This window comes from Cebus imitator, unplaced genomic scaffold, assembly GCF_001604975.1.
Source record: "Cebus imitator isolate Cc_AM_T3 unplaced genomic scaffold, Cebus_imitator-1.0 Scaffold9, whole genome shotgun sequence".
Taxonomy (NCBI): Eukaryota; Metazoa; Chordata; class Mammalia; order Primates; family Cebidae; genus Cebus; species Cebus imitator.
The window spans coordinates 11,381,485-11,402,009 of record NW_016107324.1 but is presented as its reverse complement, the minus strand read 5'-3'; the positions used below and the strand labels follow the sequence as shown (position 1 = coordinate 11,402,009).

The 20,525-nt window shown below is 38.8% G+C and overlaps 1 protein-coding gene and 1 pseudogene across 3 annotated transcripts in view; one reads left to right on the top strand and one right to left on the bottom strand.

The window, feature by feature from the left end:
* Positions 1 to 2,081, top strand: part of TRIM69 (tripartite motif containing 69) — a 33,624-nt gene extending 31,543 nt beyond the window's left edge. For 2 of the 3 annotated variants that reach the window (XM_037744613.1, XM_017545705.2), the window contains one exon: positions 1,122 to 1,711. In XM_037744613.1, coding sequence (XP_037600541.1) covers positions 1,122 to 1,663 — 542 coding nt within the window. In that variant the 3' untranslated portion in view covers positions 1,664 to 1,711. Of the gene's footprint in view, positions 1 to 1,121 lie in introns of all 3 variants that reach the window. The other variant, XM_017545714.2, reaches the window with a different exon arrangement.
* A 16,162-nt stretch (positions 2,082 to 18,243) lies between these two features.
* On the bottom strand, positions 18,244 to 19,835 carry LOC108315039 (annotated as a pseudogene).
* Between the last annotated feature and the right edge of the window lie 690 nt (positions 19,836 to 20,525).

The following is a 20,525-nucleotide window of genomic DNA, read 5'->3' as shown; positions in this document are numbered from 1 at the left end:
AAAAAAAAAAAAGATTACAAAGTACAAGCCCAATTTTGTAATTATTAGATGCAACTGACATAAAACTACTGTCAAATTGCTATGAAAGTTTCTAAAAGTTTCCTCTTAATGTTTGTGCTTTGTCCCAGACTGTTAACCACTGTCTGTGGACCACATTATGAGTAGCAGTGATATAAACCACTCTAGATCTCAAAAATCTAATTATCTGTTAAACCAAAATAAACTTCTCACGATTGTCCTCTAAACTCTGAACCAGTTAGCTCAGTCTTGCCTGTGTCTAACAGGCAAGCTCTTGTGTTCTCTTCCACACAAGGGACTGTTTTTAACCCATGTATTTCTTTCCCCCTGTTTATTCAAAGCATCCTAAATACATCTCATATATATTATAACTGAATACTTATCTGCCTCAGAAAGCTTTCCTAGAAAAGGAAGAAGGGTAAAAATTACCTAATTCTTAGAATTTTTACCCTTTCCTAGAAAAGGAAATTAGGTAATTTTTACCTAATTTTTACCCTTTTGGCATTTGTATTTTCTTATATTTATTCAGCTTTATATTATTTGTATTGTTTCTTCTAATACAGCATAAATTACTTCAGAGTAAACACTGATTTTTACCCTAAATATAAAAATGTCTAGAATATAGTAACATGGACACCCAAACAATAAAAAGCATGTAAGTGGCCAGACGTGGTGACTCATGCCTGTAATCTCAGCACTTTGGGAGGCCTAGGAGGGTGGGTTGCTTGAGGCCAGGAGTTCAAGACCAGCCTGGCCAACATGGCAAAACCCTATCTCTACTAAAAAATTACAAAGATTTGCCAGGTGTGGTGGCGCATATCTGTAATCCTGGCTACTTGGGAGGCTGAGGCACGAGAATTGCTTGAACCTAGGAAGCAGAGGTTGCAGTGAGCTGAGCTCACACCATTGCACTCCAGCCTGGGCAACAGGATGTTTGTTTCAAAAAAAAATATATATGTATATATGTAATTGCTTGGCCGTCTAAAAGCCTATGTGTATGGGGAGATAAAGGACTGTTGAATATGAAATACTATCTTTTACTATGTGAATTTGTGTTTACTCCCTTTTCTCCCATGCTCTGCTTCCTTATTCTCTCTTTCTAGGCCTATCTCCACTAACCCTGGACCCTAAAACAGCTCACCCAAATCTGGTGCTCTCCAAAAGCCAGACCAGTGTGTGGCATGGTGACATTAAGAAGGAAATGCCTGATGATCCAGAGAGGTTTGACTCAAGTGTGGCTGTGCTGGGCTCAAGAGGCTTCACATCTGGAAAGTGGTACTGGGAAGTAGAAGTAGCAAAAAAGACAAAATGGACAATTGGAGTTGTCAGAGAATCCATCGTTCGGAAGGGCTGCTGTCCTCTAACTCCTGAGCAAGGATTCTGGCTTTTAAGACTAAGGAACCAAACTGATCTAAAGGCTCTGGATTTGCCTTCTTGCAGTCTGACACTGACTAACAACCTTGATAAGGTGGGCATATACCTAGATTATGAAGGAGGGCAGGTGTCCTTCTACAATGCTAAAACCATGACCCACATTTATACCTTTAGTAACACTTTCAAGGAAAAACTTTATCCCTACTTCTGCCCCTGCCTTAATGATGGTGGAGAGAATAAAGAACCATTGCACATCTTACATCCACAGTAATTAGTCATACTATTATACAAATTCAGAGTGTTAGTAAAGAGGTATTGATTGTTTTGAATACTGAAAAAAAAAGTAAAATAAAAAAAGAGGTATTGAAATATTTTACTAGTCTCACTGGATTCTGTTCCCAAATTATTGGGAACTATAGAATAATGAAAAGAGGATGCACAAATCAAATTCCATTCTTTCAGTATCCTAAATGGATTTCACTGGAGCCTTTCAAGATATTATTCTTCTCTGGGGTCTTTTATGACACAAGAACCACTCATGAAAATGATCATCATGCAGCTGTTACTGGAGCAAACTGCAGCTTGAATTTGTGATGTTTGGGAACCCTTTTCAAATATGCTCTGAAATTATCACGCTGTCATATTTTCCAGCATAATGACCTTTAGTAGATGTATTCTCAGGTGTGAACTCTCCTTACTATTTATCTTTTGATATAAATTTTTAACTTATTTCTTTTTTAGAACTTATGGCTATTTTATTTTATTTTATTTATTGTTGAGACAGAGTCTTACTGTGTTGCCTAGACTGAAGTGCAATGGCATGATCACGGCTCACTGAAGCCTCAACCTCCTGGACTCAAGCAATCCTCCCACCTAAGACTCTGAGTAACTGGAACTATAGGTGCACGCAACCATATCCAGCTAATTTTTGTATTTTTGTAGACATAAGGTTTCACCATGTTGCCCAGGCTTTTCTGGAACTCTTGGGCTCAAGAGATCCTCGTGCCTCAGCCTTCCAAAGTGTTGGAATTATAGGCATGAGCTACCATGCCTGTCCTGTAATTTAAACCATACTCTACAGGCTTAAATAAAAAAGTAGAAAATGATCTGGGTTAGTTTATAATCTTGTCTTGAATTCTCTTAAGATACATTTTAGTCCAGGAAATCCCTTCCTTTCTCAGTTCCATTTCCCTTCTTTACCTATCTGCAGGAGACATGAATATGTATATATGTGCAGTTGGAGAAATAGGGTCTCACTATGTTGCTTAGGCTAGTCTTGAATTTCTGGCCTCAAGAATCCTCCCATCTTGACTTCCCAAAGGTCTAGGATTACAGATGTGAGCCACCATACCCGACCTCCATCTACTTTTGACTACATCCTTTTTCATCATTCCTGCCTATAATTTAAGTAGTATTTTGCATCCTGTACTCTCCAATATACTCATCCTCGAGCTTGTTCCAGGTCTAAAATTCTTAACCTCATTAATCTCAGCAGTACTCTTGATTGACTGTCCCTATTTCCTTTCTTTAGAAGTCCTCAACTAAATGGGCTTTATTCTCTATAGCTGACAATTTTGGGGGAACTTTTTAGGACCTTCAGCATTGGCTTTCTAAATTATAATTCGCACAGTTTTTGTTTTTTTTTTTGGTGGGGGGCGGGCAACAGCTTAAATGTATGTATGTGAAAAGTAATACAAATACTACAGACAACATTTATGTAGTTTGGTATATATAATATGCATACATTTACAACTGCTGATTTAGATAGACAGCCATAACAGAATTAAGACTAAATTTAAGAAATTACCTTGTTTTTTAGGCCAGGGGCGGTGGCTCACTCCTGTAATCCCAGCACTTTGGGAGGCTGAGGCAGGCGGATCACCTGAGGTTGGAAGCTCGAGACCAGCCAGAAAAAACATGGAGAAACCCTATCTCTACTAAAAATACAGAATTAGTTGGGTGTGTGGTGCGTGCCTGTAATCTCAGCTTCTCGGGAGGCTGAGGCAGGAGAATCACTTGAACCTGGGAGGTGGAGACTGCAGTGAGCCAAGATCGTGCCATTGCACTCCAGCTTTGGAAACAAGAGTGAAACTTCATCTCAAAAAAAAAAAAAATCTATACATAAGATTAAAAAAAATAAATCACCTTGTTTTTTAATGAATTCGCTTCAATCAGAATGTAGTAAGACACATTTTGTGCTTGGAATCTTGCATAATGTCTTAAGGGATATAAAAGCAGCATAAAAAGAAAAAGAAAGGCATGCCAATAGAAAGGAAAGAAATCTGACTAAAAATTAATTCACTTCTAAGGTATAAAAAGTTACAGCTGAAATAAATTATTATATTTTTAAGACAAGATCTCACTCTGTCACCCAGGCTGGAATACAGTGGCACAAACACCGCTCATTGCAGCCTGGGACTCTCTGGTCTTCCCACCTCAGCCTCCTCAGTAGATGGGATTATAGGTGTGGGCAACTACACCCAACTTAATTTTTTTTTAAGTAGAGATGAGGCCTCACTATGTTGCCCAGGCTTGAAATGGTTCTTAACCCTGGATACACATTAGGTTCATGTAGGAAGTTGTTTTTTTTTTTTTTTTTTTTTTTTTTGAGACGGATGTTTGGTCTTGTTGCCCAGGTTGGAGTGCAATGGCGCGATCTCAACTAACCACAACCTCCACTTCCCAGGTTCAAGCAATTGTCCTGCCTCAGCCTCCTGAGTAGCTTTGATTACAGGCATGCACCATCATGCCCAGCTAATTTTGTATTTTTATTAAAGATGGGATTTCTCCATGTTGGTCAGGCTGGTCTTGAACTCCCAACCTCAGGTGATCTGCCTGCCTCAGCCTCCCAAAGTGCTGGGATTACAGGCATGAGCCACAGCCCCAGCCTCTTGTAGGAAGCTTTAAAAAAATTTAGATGCCTGGACTCCAGCCAAGACCAATTAAATAAAGATGTCTAGCAGGTGGAATCCTGCTAGAGTCCCAGTGTATAGTGGTTACAGGCCACTAGTTTCTAAAAGCTCTCAGGTGATTCTAATGTGTGGCTGAGACAAACAGCCACTGAACTAAAGGAACATGTTTTATTTATTTATTTTTACTTTAAAAAATTTTTTCCATAAGTTATTGGGGTACAGGTGGTATTTGGATACATGGTAGTTTTGATTACGTGGTGATCTGTGAGATTTTGGTGCACCCATCACCTGAGAAGCACACTCTGAACCATATTTGTAGTCTTTTATCCCTCACCCCCTCCCACTCTTACCTCCAAGTCCCCAAAGTCCATTGTATCATTCTTTTTTTTTTTTTTTTTTGTGGCCCCAAACAAGAGCCAAGTGCACATATATTGTATCATTCTTATGCCTTTGCGTCCTCATAGCTTAGCTCCCACATTATCAGTGAAGACATACAAGGTTTGGTTTTCCATGAGTTACTTCACTTAGAAAAATAGTCTCCAATCTCATCCAGCTCATTGCAAATGCCATTAATTCATTTCTTTTTATGGCTGAGCAGTATTCCAGTGTATAAATATACCATAGTTTCTTTATCAACTCGTTGACTGATGGACATTTGGGTTGGTTCCATGATTTTGCAATTGCAAATTGTACTGTTATAAACATGGGTGTGAAAGTATCTTTTTTAGTATAATGACTTCTTTGCCTGTATAATGACTTCTTTTCCTCTGGGTAGATACCCTGTTATAGGATTGCACAATTAAATAGTAGTTCTACTTTTAGTTCTTTAAGAAATCTCCACACTATTTTCCATAGTGTTTTCTACTAGTTTACATTCTCACTAGCAGTGTGGAAGTGTTCTCTGTTTACCGCATCCATGCCAACCTCTAGTTTTTTGATTATGGCCATTCTTGCAGGAGTAAGGTGGTATTGCATTGTGGTTTTGATTTGCATTTCCCTGATCATTAGTGATCTTGAGCATTTTTTCATATGCTGGCCATTTGTATATCTTCCTTTGAGAATTGTCTATTCATGTCCTTAGCCCACTTTTTGATGGGATTGTTTGTTTTTTTCTTACTGATTTGTTTGAGTTCATTGTAGATTCTGGATATTAGTATTTTGTCAGATGTATAGATTGTGAAGATTTTCTCCCACTCTGTGGGTTGTCTGTTTACTCTGCTGACTGTTCCTTTTGCTGTGTAAAAGCTCTTTAGTTTAATTAAATCCCAATTATTTATCTTTGTTTTTATTGCATTTGCTTTTGGGTTATTAGTCATGAAATCCTTGCCTAAGCCAATGTCAAGAAGGGTTTTTCCAATGTTATCTTCTAGAATTTTTAGAGTTTCAGGTCCTAGATTTAAGTTCTTAATCAATCTTGAGTTGATTTTTGTATAAGCTGAGAGATAAGGATCCAGATTCATTCTCCTGCATGTTGCTAGCCAATTATCCCAGCATCATTTGTTGAAAAAGTTGTCCTTTCCCCACTTTATGTTTTTGTTTGCTTTGTCAAAGATCCGTTGGCCTAAGTATGTGGGTTTATTCCTGGGTTCTCTATTCTGTTCCATCAGTGTAAGTGCCCATTTTTATACCAGTACCATGATGTTTTGGTGACTATGGCCTTATAGTATAGTTTGAAATCAGGAGTGTAATGCCTCCAGATTTGTTCTTTTTGCTTAGTCTTGCTTTGGCTATGTGGGCTCTTTTTTGGTCCAATATGAATTTTAGAATTGTTTTTTCTAATTCTGTGAAGAATGGTGGTGGTATTTTGATAGGAATTGCATTGAATTTGTAGATTGATTTTGGCAGTGTGGTTATTTTCACAATATTGATTCTACCCATATATGAGCATGGGATGTGTTTCCATTTGTTTGTGTCATCTATGATTTCTTTCAGCAGTGTTTTGTAGTTTCTTTGCAGAGGTCTTTCACCTCCTTGTTTAGGTATATTCCTAAGTTTTTTTTTTTTAATTTTATTTATTTATTTATTTTGCTGCTATTGTAAAAGGGGTTGAGTTCTTGATTTGATTCTATGCTTGGTCACTGTTGGCGTATAGAAGAGTTACTGATTTGTGTATATTAATCTTGTATCTGGAAACTTTGCTGAATTATTTTATCAGTTCTAGGTACTTTCTGGAGGAGTCCTTAAGGTTTTCAAGGCAAATGATCAAATAGCCAGCAAACAGTGACAGTTTGACGTCTTCTTTACTGATTTGGGTGCCCTTTATTTCTTTATTTTGTCTGATTTCTCTGACTAGGACTTCCAGTACTATGTTGAAAAGGAGTGGTAAGAGTGAGCATCCTTGTCTTGTTCCAGTTCTCAGAGGGAATGCTTTCAACTTTTCCTTATTCAGTATTATGTTGGCTGTGGGTTTGACGTAGATGGCTTTTATTACATTGAGGTATGTCCCTTGTATGCCAGTTTTGCTGAGAGTTTTAATCATAAAGGATGCTGGATTTTATCAAATGCTTTTTCTGCATCTATTGAGGTGATCATGTGATTTTTGTTTTTAATTCTGTTTATGTGGTGTATCACATTTATTGACTTGCATATGTTAAACCATCCCTGAATCTCTGGTATGAAATCTACTTGATCATGGTGGATTATCTTTTTGATATGTTGTTGGATTCAGTTATCTAGTATTTTGTTAAGGATTTTAGCATCTATGTTCATCAGGGATATCAGTCTGTAGTTTTCTTTTTTGGTTGTCCTTTCCTGGTTTTTGCATTTTAGGGTAATGCCAGCTTCATAGAATAAATTAGGGAGAGTTCCTTCTATCTTGTGGAATAGTGTCAAGAGGATTGGTACCAATTCTTCCAATTCTTCTATGAATGTCTGGCAGAATTCTGCTGTGAATCAATCTGGTCCTGAACTTTTTTTGTTTTTGGTGGTGTTTTTTTTTAAGATGAAGTCTCACTCTGTTGCTCAGGCTGGAGTGCAGTGGCACAATCTCAGCTCATTGCAACCTCCACCTTCTGGGTCATGAGAGTCTCCTGCCTCAGCCTCTCAAGTAGTTGGGACAACAGGCATGCACCACCACACCTGACTAATTTTTGTATTTTTAGTAGAGACAGGATTTCGCCATGTTGGCCAGGCTGGTCTTGAACTTCTGACTTCAAATTATCTGCCTGCCTCGGCCACTCAAAGTGCTGGGATTACAGGTGTGAGCCATCACACACAGCCTCCTGGACTTTTTTTATTAGCAATTTTCAAATTACCATTTCAATCTTGCTTTTTATTGGTCTGCCCAGGGTATCTAATTCTTCCTGATTTAAGCTAGAAGGGTTGTTTTTTTCTAGGAATTTATCCATCTCTTCTAGGTTTTCTACTTTATGTGCATAAAGGTGTTCATAGTAGCCTTGAATGATCTTTTGTATTTAAGTGGTGTCAGTTGCAATATCTCCTGTTTCGTTTCTTAATAAGGTTATTTGGATTTTCTCTCTTCTTTTCTTGGTTACTCTTGCTAAGGGTCTATTAATTTTATTTGTCTTTACAAAGAACCAGATTTTTGTTTTACTTATCATTTGTTTTATTTTTTGTTTGTTTCAGTTTCATGTAGTTCTGCTCTGATCTTGGTTATTTCCTTTCTTCTGCTGGCTTTGGGTTTGATTTGTTCTTGTTCTCTAGTTCCTGAGGTGTGACCTTAGAATGTCAGTTTGTGCTCTTTCAGTCCTTCTTTTTGAGCTGGAGTTCCATTCTCGCTGCCCAGGCTGGAGTGCAATGGCATGGTCTCGGCTCACTGCAACTTCTGCCTCCTGGATTCAAGAGATTCTTCTGCCTCAGCCTCCCAAGTAGCTGGGATTACAGACATCCACCACCATGCCCCGCTAATTTTTGTATTTTTAGTAGAGATGAGGTTTCACCATGTTGGCCAGGCTGGTCTCGAACTCCTGCCTCAGCCTCCCAAAGTGTGATTATAGGCATGAACCACCACGCCTAGCTGTCTTTTAGATGTAGGTGTTTAGGGCTATGAACTTTCCTCTTAGCACCGCCTTTGCTATTATCCCAGAGATTTTGATAGGTTGTGTCATTACTGTCATTCAGTTCAAATAATTTTAAAATTTTCATCTTGATTACATTTTTGACCCAATGCTCATTCAGAGGCAGGTTAATTTCCATGTATTTGCATGGTTTGGAAGATTCCTTTTAGAGTTGACTTCCAGTTTTATTCCACTATGGTCTGAGAGAATGCTTGATGTTATTTCAATTTTCTTAAATTTATTGAGGCTTGCTTTATGGCCTATCATATGGTCTGTTCTTAGAAAAAGTTCTATGTGCTGTTGAATAGAATGTGTATTCTGTGGTTGTAGAATGAAAAGTTCTGTATATATTTGTTAAGTCCATTTGTTCCAAGATAGAGTTTAAATCCATTGTTTCTTCGTTGGCTTTCTGTCTTGATGACCTGTCTAGTGCTGTCAGTGGAGTACTAAAGTCCCCCACTATTATTGTTTTGCTGTCTGTCTCATTTCTTAGGTCTATTAGTAATTGTTTTATAAATTTGGAATCTCCAGTATTAGGTGCATGTATGTTTAGGATTGTGATATTCTCCTGTTAGACAAGGCCTTTTACCATTACATAAAGTCCTTCTTTGTCTCTTTTAACTGCTGTTGCTTTAAATTGTGTTTTGTCTGATATAAGAATAGCTACCCCTGCTTGCTTTTGGTGTCCATTTGCATGAAATGCCTTTTCCATCCCTTTACTTTAAGTTATGTATTAAGTGAGTCTCCCAGAGGCAACAAATAGTTGCTTAACAAATAGTTGCTTGGTGAGTTCTTATCCATTCTGGAGTTTCATATCTTTTAAGTGGAGAATTTAGGCCATTTACATTCAATTTTAGTATTGAGATGTAAGGTACTGTTGCATTCATTGTGCTACTTGTTGCCTATGTTCCTTGTTTTTTTTTGCTTTTTTGCTTTTGCTTTTTAACTTGTATTTTTTTTTATAAGACCTGTGTGATTTATGCTTTAAAGTGGTTCTGTTTTGATGTGTTTCCAGGATTTGTTTCAAGATTTAGAGTTCCTTTTTGCAGTTCTTGTAGTGGTGGCTTGGTAGTGGCAAATTCTCTCAGCATTTGTTTGTCTGAAAAAGACTGTATCTTTTCTTCATGTATGATGCTTATTTTTGCTGGATACAAAATTCTTGGCTGATAATTGTTTTGTTTGAGGAGGTTGAAGATAGGGCCCCAATCCCTTCTAGCTTGTAGGGTTTCTGCTGAGAAATCTGCTGTTAATCTGGTAAGTTTTCCTTTATAGGTTACTTGGTGCTCCTGTCTCACAGCTCTTATGATTCTTTCCTTCATCTTAACTTTAGATAATCTGATGACAATGTGCCTAGGTGATGATCTTTTTGTGATAAATTTTCCAGGTGTTCTTTGTGCTTCTTGTATTTGGATGTCTGGGTCTCTAGCAATGCCAGGGAAGTTTTCCTTGATTATTCCCCCAAATATGTTTTCTAAACTTTTAGATTTCTGTTTTTCCTCAGGAACACTGATTATTCTTAGGTTTGGTTGTTTAACATAATCCCACACTTCTTAGAGACTTTGTTCATATTTTCTTATTCTTTTTTCTTTATTGTTGTTGGATTGGGTTAATTCGAAGATGTTGTCTCTGAGCTCTGAATTTGGTCTACTTGTTCAACTCTATTGCTGAGACTTTCCAGAGCATTTTGCATTTCTATGAGTGTGTCCAATGTTTTCTGAATTTTTGATTGTTTTTATTCTCTTTAAGCTATCTATTTCCTTGAATATTTCTCCCTTCATTTCTTGTATTGTTTTTTGGATTTCCTTGCATTGGGCTTCACCTTTCTCTGGTGCCTCCCTGATTAGCTTAATGACCTCCTGAATTCTTTTTCAGGTAAATCAGGGATTTCTTCTTTGTTTGGGTCCATTGCTAGTGAACTAGTGTGATTTTGGGGGGATATTAAAGATCCTTGTTTTGTCATATGACCAGAGTTGGTTTACTGGTTCCTTCTCATTTGGGTAGGCTCTGTCTAGGGCTGATGCCTGTTGTTCAGATTCTTTTGTCCCATGGGGTGTTCCCCTGATGTAGTACTCTCCCCCTTTCCCTATGGATGTGGCTTCCTATGAGCCGAACTGCAGTGATTGTTGTCTCTCTTCTGGGTCTAGCCACCCAGCAAGTCTACCCAGTTCTGGGCTGGTACTGGGGATTGTCTGCATAGAGTCCTGTGACATGAACTGTCTATGGGTCTCTCAGCCATGGATAGCAGCACCTGTTCTGGTGGAGGTGGCAGGGGGGCAAAATAGACTCTGTGAGGCTTCTTAGCTTTGGTAGTTTAATGCACTAATTTTGTGCTGGTTGGCCTCCTGCCAGGAGGTGGTGCTTTCCAGAGAGCATCAGCTTTAGTAGTAGGGAGAAGAATCGGCAGTGTTTGGGGCCCTAAAACTCCCAAGAGTATATGCCCTTTGTCTTCAGCTACCAGGGTGGGTAGGGAAGGACCATCAGGTCAGGGTGGGGCTAGGTGTGTCTGAGCTCTGACTCTCCTTGGGCTGGTCTTACTGTGGCTGCTGTAGGGGATGGGGGGTTGTTTCCCAGGTCAATGGAGGAGTGTACCTAGGAAGATTATGGCTGTCTCTGCTAAGTTATGCAGGTTGTCAGGAAAGTGGCAGAAAGCCAGCAGCCACAGGCCTCACCCAGCTCTCATGCAAACTGATGGGCTAGTCTCACTCCCACTGTGCCCCTCCTGATAGCCCCAAGCCTGTTTCCAGGCAGTGGGTAAGTGGAGCTTGAGAACTTGCCCCAGGCTACCCGTCTCCTAGCTACAAAAGAAAAGGGCTTGGTTCTTCCCTTACCTGTGGGGTCCCAATACCAGATTCATGCGCTCTCCTGAGTTCTGGCCAGGAGGCTTCTCACCCCATTCAAATTGATACAAAGTTCAGCTGGAGATTTCCTTCTACCTGTGGTGTTTTCCCCCAACTCCGCTGGCCATCATCCCAGTGAATCCCTGTGGTGCTAGGCAGGAATGGCTTGCTTTGGGACCCAGTGAACTTCCAGGGCTTTACCTGCTACTTCCTCTACACCTGTATTTCACTTGGCTCTCTAAATTTACTCAGATCCAGGTAAGGTGGTAAACTTCTTCTGCAAACAGACCTTCAGTTTTTTCCAGTGGTGGATGTATGTTTGGGAGAGACTAATTTTTTTATTTTTAGTAGAGATAGGGTTTCACCATGTTGGCCAAGCTGATCTCAAACTCCTGACCACAATTGATCTGCCTGCTTCTGCTTTCCCAAGTGTTGGGATTACAGATGTGAGCCACCATGTTTGGCCTTTTCAGCTATTTTAAAAGAATATCACACAATTCCAAGATTGGTTCCTAGGTACAGTACTGACAAATGATTAGGTAACTTTCACCCCTGGAATCTTAAAACCAGTGCAACACTTGTACATATTTTGTTTTCAAGTACACACAGAAAGGGCAAACAGTGACAAAAGGCTGGGATCAAAAATCACTGAAAGTCTCACATTTTTTAAATTGCTACTTAATTCGAGTGAATGTCATGTAATTTTAATAATGATAGACACAACTAAAGTAGTTTGAAAGAAGCCCCAGTCAATATATTTTTTTTAAGAAGGTCAATCATTCCTGAACATTATACTTTGTACCCATACCACAGTTTTTCCTCATTACTTGAAGAAAAAGACCTGAAACCAAATCAAATTACTGACTGAATTGATTATCTTGTAAATAAACACCATTTAAATATTTTTGCTCTCTCCTACTTTTTCAAATAACAAAATACATACAGTGATGTTTCTGTTCAGAACTTATAAAAATAAATCTTTTAATTTTTTTTTTTAGGTCCAGGAACTTTAGAGCTCTTATTATATTCTAGTTCATCATGAATAAGCAAAACCATTTCGATTTTAAATGGCTAGTGTGATCTATCATTTTCTGGAAGTCTGGCAAAGGTAGCTTAGGAATTTTAGATAAATAGAGTGGATGACTAATTGTTGGAAATGTACAGGAAACAAAATGACTATAGAACTAGATAAAAGCTTTCCATTAGAAACTAAAAAAATCAATGGTTTCATATATGAATATATGTAAAATCCAAAGAACAAAAAACAAATAAATAAAATTTAATTAAAAGCAAAAACAAATAGGCAAAGAATCCCAAATTTTCCTCCTAGTCAATTTACTTTGGAGGCTATAGTATAATGCAGAACCAAAACCAAAACAAAACGAAAAACAAAGCATATGATGGATATTTTGTTCCTGATATAAAAATTAATGTCTTCAAGTCTACCAACACTGCTACACATTTTGTGCAATTTGTGCAATTAAGAAATTTACTGGTCAGGTGCGGTGGCTCATGCCTGTAATCCCAGAACTTTGGGAGACTGAGGCAGGCAGATCTTGAGGTCAGGAGTTTAAGACCAGCCTGGCCAACATGGTGAAACCCCATCTCTATAAAAATACAAAAATTAGCTGGGCATGGTAGCAGGTGCCTGTAATCCCAGCTACTCAGGAGACTGAGGCAGGAGAATTGCTTGAACCCAGGAGGTAGAGGTTGTAGGTGAGCCAAGATTGTGCCATTGCATTCCAGCCTGGGTAATAAGAGCAAAACTCCAGCTCAAAAAGCAACAACAAAAAAGAAATTTACTACAAGGACATGGCTAATATATATTTTAGTGCCAGTAAGATCTATGCAGATTAGTAAATGCAGTGTAAAACAAGACAATGTAAGCATTTATGTGAAATGTGGCTCCATGCTAAATCTGAATTCATGCTTAATCATTTTAAAAAAGAATCGCCAATCCCTCAAGGATCTAGAAACAGTAATACCATTTAACCCAGCAAGGATTATAAATTGTTCTATTATAAAGACACATGCACATGTATGTTCACTGCAGCATTGTTTACAATAGCAAAGACTTGGAACCAACCCAAATGCCCACCAATGATAGACTGGATAAAGAAAATGTGGCAATATACACCATGGAATACTATGCAGCCATAAAAAAGGATGAGTTTATGTCCTTTGCAGGGACATGGATGAACCTGGAAACTATCATTCTCAGCAAACTGACACAAGAACAGAAAACCAAACACCGCATGTTCTCACTCATATATGGGTGTTGAACAATGAGAACACATGGACACAGGGAGGGGAACATCACACACTGGGGTCTGTTGGAGGGTGGGGGGCTAGAGGAGGAATAGCAGGGATGGGGAGATTGGGGAGGGATAACACTAGGAGAAATACCTAATGTAGGTGACAAGGGGAAGGAGGCAGCAAACCATCATGGCATGTGTATACTTATGTAACAATCCTGCGAGATCTGCACATGTACCCCAGAACTTAAAGTATATATATATGAATCACCAAACTGTCAATGCATTTCTTTACAATGTTTCTTATTTTATCTTCATTAAGATTAAGAGTTTTAACTATGAGCAATGTTAATTAGCTAAATTTCTCCAATTCCTGATCGGGTTTATTTATTTATTTTTCTAGAGACAGGGTCTTGCTGTGTTGCCCAGGCTGGTCTTGAACTCCTAGGCTCAAGCAATTCTCCTGCCTTGGCCTCCCAAAGTACTGGGATTACAGGCATGAGCCACCACACCTGGCCAATATCATATTTTAAAGGATATCATCAAAACGTTTTCAACTTTCTATTTTCTATGGATACGCATGAAGATAGACACAGAGAAATAGGAAAAAACTACATATGACTTACATGGACCATCTGTGACATGGCTGGACTTTCTGTCTTGCCCTAAAAAAAAAAATGTCATTTTACTTTAAGAGAAATGTTTACCAAATAAGATTTTTTTTTATACAAAATCATTCTCTTTTCCTTATAACCATCCTTACCAAAAATACATCTTCATATAGGTAATCTTGTTCACATATCTCTCTTCTACTTACTTGTTCCTTTCTATCTTGTTTCATAAATAACCTTTTCAAGTCCATCATCTGAATCAACCTACAGGTAGCTTTTGAATTAGATAAAATTATTCTTTTTTGCAGTAATGACACATATTCTTTTACACATTTTATATACAGAATTATATATTAACTAGAATTCTTACTCTTGTATTTTATTTGAGACAGACTCTCACTCTGTTGCCCAGGCTGGAGCTCAGTGGCGCAACCTTGGCTCACTGCAACCTTCATCTCCAGAGTTCAAGTAATTCTCCTGCCTCAGCCTCCTGAGTAACTGGGATTACAGGCATGTGCCACCACACCCAGTTAATTTTTGTATTTTTAGTAGCAATGGGGTTTCACCACGTTGACTAGACTGGTCTCAAGCTCCTCAGCTCAAGTGGTGTGCCTCCCAAAGTTCTGGGATTACAGGTGTGAGCCACTGCACCCGGCTTGTTCTTGTACTTTAGTGAGAACATAGGAAGCCAGAAATCTCAAACTACCTATCAGATATCAGTACTTTACTGATGAGAACCATTCCATAGTTTTTAGAAACATACTTTCCCATATCATAACCCTTTCTTAATTGGAAATGACCCAGGCATCCAATGAGCACCCAAAGTAATATCAATATTTTAAGTTACACAAATACTCGCAGTATTTATTCCATTTACATTTCATTCACTTTTGGCAGTTTCTCTAGATTATTTAAGAGAACTGAGATATTAGGCAAGACTAGTCATTATTTCCTTGTCAACCATTTTTATATCCTGTACCTATTAGGTGTTCACTTAAGTAAGAACTTTAAAGTTAAATACATAGGTATTTTCATCAATAACTCAGAAGACTCAGCTGTTTTCATTAAACCAACAACATTAAATTGGTCTTATTTATTTTAAAAAATCAAACAAACAAAGATCATTTTGGTTTTGGCTGGGTTTATGGTTTATTTATTTATTTATTATTAATCCATCTTGGGTTAGGGTTTACAGTTTTATAACCTTCTGTTCCAAGCTCTGACACCTCAAAATATCTAGCAGAGACAAATATAAAACCCAGACAAAAATGTATGCTGATAATTCTGAAGATGTTTCTATTTTTATCTTGCCAATTATTTTATTTTATTTTGGAGATGGAGTCTCACTCTGTTGCCCAGGTTAGAGTGCAGTGGTGCAATCTTGGCTCACTGCAACCTCTGCCTCCTGGGTTCAAGCAATTCTCCTGCCTCAGCTTCCTGAGGAGCTGAGACTACAGGTGCCTGCCACCACACCTGGCTAATTTTTGTATTTTTAGTAGAGACAGCATTTCACCATGTTGTCCAGGGTGGTCTCAAACTCCTGAGTTCCGGCAATCTGCCTGCCTTGGCCTCCCAAAGTACTAGGATTACAGGTGTGAGCCACTGTGCACCCACCCCCATCTTGTCAATAATTTAAAAGCCAGCTTGTTTATTAATGATTTACTTAAGTTACATGAACTTGAAAATTGCTTAGACTTATGTACATAATTTATGAATACTCTTATTTATAAGCCAATTTAGTAGGCACAAGACACAACATAATAAATACACATACACATAAACAGGTCTAAACATGTATGCACACATATAAACAAAGATCCAATGGCTTCTACCTTGGATCTTTAGCCATAAGACAGCAATACAGGCTCACTGGTTTATGAACACGTTCATGTAGGTAAACTTTGTTTGCCCTGATAGGTAGTCCAATGAAGGCTGTGAACCAAAATTTGTAATAAAGCAGTTTTCATGGCAGTTTGAATTTTAAAGGCCAAACTGGGAGACGTTTAAAACTCCAAAGAACACTGAAGTCAAACAGCACCACAGAAGAAAATCATACACTGATCAAGCCTGACCTTGCTTAGAACAGCAGCATAAAAGCCAGGATGCATGAAACTCCATCCTGCTTTCCTATTCAACAGCAAAATGAGACCTACGGAGAGGCCAAAATTCTCGATTCCAAAGAGTACTGGGGCCAAACAATATTACACAAGAATATCAGTTTATCAAATTCTGATTTCCCATATCGACGCACACACACAAACAAACAACTACCAAAACACAATCCAAATCCTGCAGCAACAAACAAGCCCCAAGAGTGTCCAGACTAAAATGGTTCAAGGTGCTTTCCTCTCAACTGGCTGGGTTTTTTCAATCTGCAAATGGAAATTCCTTTGGAATTCCCCATATTGAGAGGAGCAGATCCTGCTGTCTCATACCCACAAAAGACACTCTTCTCTGGGCACAGATGTGAAATTTCAAAGGCTGTTCTTCCTGGGCAATCAGGAATGCAGTTGAGGCTGGCAGCAGTAGGGCCAGAGAGAGAGAGAGAGAGAGAAAGAGAGAGAGACTGTGACCCACCTCTGGCCACAAAAGGTTCAGGCAGCTGCTCAGGAGGACTTCTGAAACTCTCCCAGCCTGCGGCAGCTGAGTCACAAACAACATGTTCCTAGTCGGGGAACCAAAATCTGTTACTGAAATGCCAGGGGTTCAGTCTAGGTCTTGCTGCTTGCCACACAAACGTCAGTCACTGAGACAACAAGCATTGCCAGGGAAGAAAGCTTTATTCACGTTCTTCAAGCAAAGAGAATGGGAGATCAGTCTCAAATCCATCTTTCCGACTAAAATTAGGGGTATGTACAGCAGGAAAGAAATGTAACTGTGTGTGGGAAAATAGGAATTAGGGAAGGGTAAGGAAGAAGAGTTGGTAAACAGGAATCATGACGAATGAGAAGTCTGGTATCTCATTGTCTGGAGGCTAAGTTTTAGTTTCTTGATACTATCCTGGAGGACTGAGAGTGGGTTTCCTGAGGAAGGAACTCAGATAAGACAAATGGAAGTTTCAAGCTTTAAGATCAAGAGGGTAAATTTGTATGTTTATCCAAAAAACAATAAACATAAGTTTCATTTTCAGGTAAAGAGATTCTCTGAATAAATCAAATATTTGCTTAACTACTTTAGATGAAATTCTCCTAAATTGATATATTCTCTTATTTTAAAAAATTAAGTGATAAAAAACACACAGAAAAGTGTAGGTAGTATATACATACAATTTTTAAGAGACTAATACAAAAAACATTCAGTTAACCACCTAGCTTTGGAAATAGTAGCAAAATCTTTGAAGGCCCCTGTGTGCCTTTCCTAGCCCTGAAATAATCATTTTTCTACATTTTGTTTCTAGATTTTTTCTTTTTAAAAATAATTCATAGGTAAGTTTTTCCAGCAAATTTACTATTCAGTTTTTCCTATTCTGCATATATGTCCCAAAATACAGTTTAATTCTACCTTTTTTTTGAATTTTATTATTATTAGAAATTATGTTTCCTTTTTTTGTTTTTTGAGACAGGGTCTTGCTGTGTCACCCAGGGTGGAGTACAGTGGTATGATCATAGCTCACTGTAGCCTCAATTTCCTTGGCTCAAACTATCCTCCTTTGTCACCCTCCTGGGTGGCTGGGACTATAGGCACACACCACTATGCCTGGTCATGTATTCTTTTGATTGCGTATTTAATTCAACTGTTTCCTCTATTGACTACTATTGTGGTAACAATTAGGTCCCCACCTCTCAAGAACACTGCATCTGACCAGACTGAGAACCAATGTGAACATGGGCCCCAAACCAGGGCTTTCAGAATAAAAAGCAGCAGCCCAGCATTTCCCTTTACTTAGAATGGGACTGGGAATGGGAAGGTCCAAATATCCACCATCCAAACTCAGAAAACCTGGAACTCAGCCAGGCACAGTGGCTCACACCTATAATCCCAGCGCTTTGGGAGGTCCAGGCAGGCAGATCACTTGAGGTCAGGTGCTTAAGACCAGCTTGGCCAATGTGATGAAACACTGTCTGTACTAAAAATACAAAAATTAGCTGGGTGTGGTGGTGCATGCTTGTAATCCCAGCTACTCGGGAGGCTGAGGCAGGAGAATCACTTGAACTCAGGAGGCAGGTGCTACAATGCAGAGCCGAGTGTAGGCTGGAGTGCAGAGCCGAGATCATGCCACTGCATTCCAGCTTCAGTGACAGAGAGACTGTGTCTCAAAAAAGAAAAGAAAAGAAAACTTGGATCTCAATGCCAACATGAAAACCAAAATGTATCAGGAATGAAGTACAGTACCCTCTAATATACTCAAGGTCAAGAAGGGCTTGGAGAAATATATCTGACCATCTGGCCTATTGTAATAGAAATGGTCCCATCCCAGCATTTAAAATGTTTTTGTTTCTATTAGTTTTCCCAAAGGGATATAAAATCTACTAAAAGGGATACAGTGAATCAGAATAAATCAGCTCACTCACAAGAAACATTCCTGGATAATTTTTGTTTGCTGAGATTATTCATCGCATTATTTCAAAGTGGCAAAATTCAGAGAAATCTGTGGGAAAAGAGAATTCAAAAGTAGTGGCCATGTTTGCTGTCAGATTTATGTAGGACACATATACATACAACCTCTGTTATTTTCAGTGTATATGTCAAGAGGCCAAGACCTCTGATCATCAAAATAAGTTATTTTGCACATTACATGCACAGAACAACCGAGGGAAAGACACTTTCTTGGAGGATGACTAAAAGGCATTTTGCAAAACATACATGTCATTCTGAAGTGGAAGGACTAGAGCCCAGTGCCTTGTGGGCTTCACTAACTTGACCCCTCCCCTTCTTTGGCTACAGTGGCATCAGTGGCCACTGTTTCTTCTACCTGTTCTGCTAGCTTCTTTTCCTCTTCCTAATCTTATTGAAGATAGAAGTCTGGGTATTTCTGCGTGCATTCCTGCATGGGAATATAGACTGGTCTACACAGTCTGACCCCTTGACATCATCTGTGCTATAGTGAAAGCAGGAAAAGGCTGATTTGAACTGTTCCCCACAGGGACTGCTGGCCATTATGGACAGGTCCCACCTAATGACTCCATTTAGCAGTACCAATCTGTGCTCCTTGTAGGGATCACTGGGGTCATCAGCCACCAGGTCTGCATGGAGTTTTGTGGTCTTTGGCCACAAATATTATTTGATTCTTCTCTTCCTGCTGGCAGTAGGACATGGCTGCAGTCCAGTGCTTAATGGTTGAACGACTAGAAAGTAACAATGAGTATACATTTGCATGCACCTAACAACATAATTTCAAAATATATAAAGCAAAAATTAACAAACGTGTAAGAAGAAATTAATAAATTCACAAATAAGTATGAGGTTTTTACATGGCATTCTCAGTAACAGAAGAATCAGACAATATGATTAACAAACTTGACCTAATAAACATATATATAGGATACTGTACTCAACATATCAGAACATCCAACAGTTTCAGAACATTTTCTTTAAACTTACACAGGATATTGACCATATACTTCAGCCTAAGAAAAATGTCAATGAATTTCAAAGGATTATAATCACAAAATCATATTCTTTGACTTTAATGCATTTAAACCAGAAATCAATAACAACTAGATAACTAGAAAATCATATGTACTCAGAGATTTAAAAACATTTTACATATTCCACAAGTAACAACACTCATATGGGAAATCTGAAAATACTTTGAACAATAATAAAAAATGACATCTCAAAAACATGTGGCGCATACTTCAAAGGAAATTTATAGCTTTATATGCACACATTAGAAAAATAAAGGATGAAAACCAATCATCCAGTTCAAAAAATTAGAAAAAGAATAGCATTTTTTTTTTTTTTTTTAGACGGAGTCTCATTCTATTACCCAGGCTGGAGTACAGTGACACAATCTCAGCTCACTGTAACCTCTGCCTCCCAGGCTCAAGTGATTCTCCTGTCTCAGTCTCCCTAGTAACTGGGATTACAGGCATGTGCCACCATGCTCGGCTAATTTTTATATTTTTAGTAGGGACAGGGTTTCACCATGTTGGTGAGGCTGGTCTTGAACTCCTGACTTCAAGTGATCTGCCCACCTCAGCCTGCCAAAGTGTTGGGATTACAGGCATGAGCCACTGTGCGTAGTCTAAGAACAGCAATTTTAAACAAAGAAAATTGGAAGGAAATTATAAAGAGCTAAAATTAATGATGTAGAAAAGAAATATAAAAAGAAAATATCGGAGGTAGGATCCAAGATGGCCGTTTAGGAACAGCTCAGGATTGCAGCTCCCAGTGAAAGCGCAGAGGGTGAGTGGACGCCGCGTTTTTATTGCCCACAGACTAGGAAATTCCCGGGCAGAGGTGCTCCACGGTCGCCAGCGCGGCTGTTTCGGCCAGCACGGCTGTGCCGGCCAGCGCCGCTGCTTTGCCCCGCGCGGCTGCTTTGTCGGCGCCCCAGAGC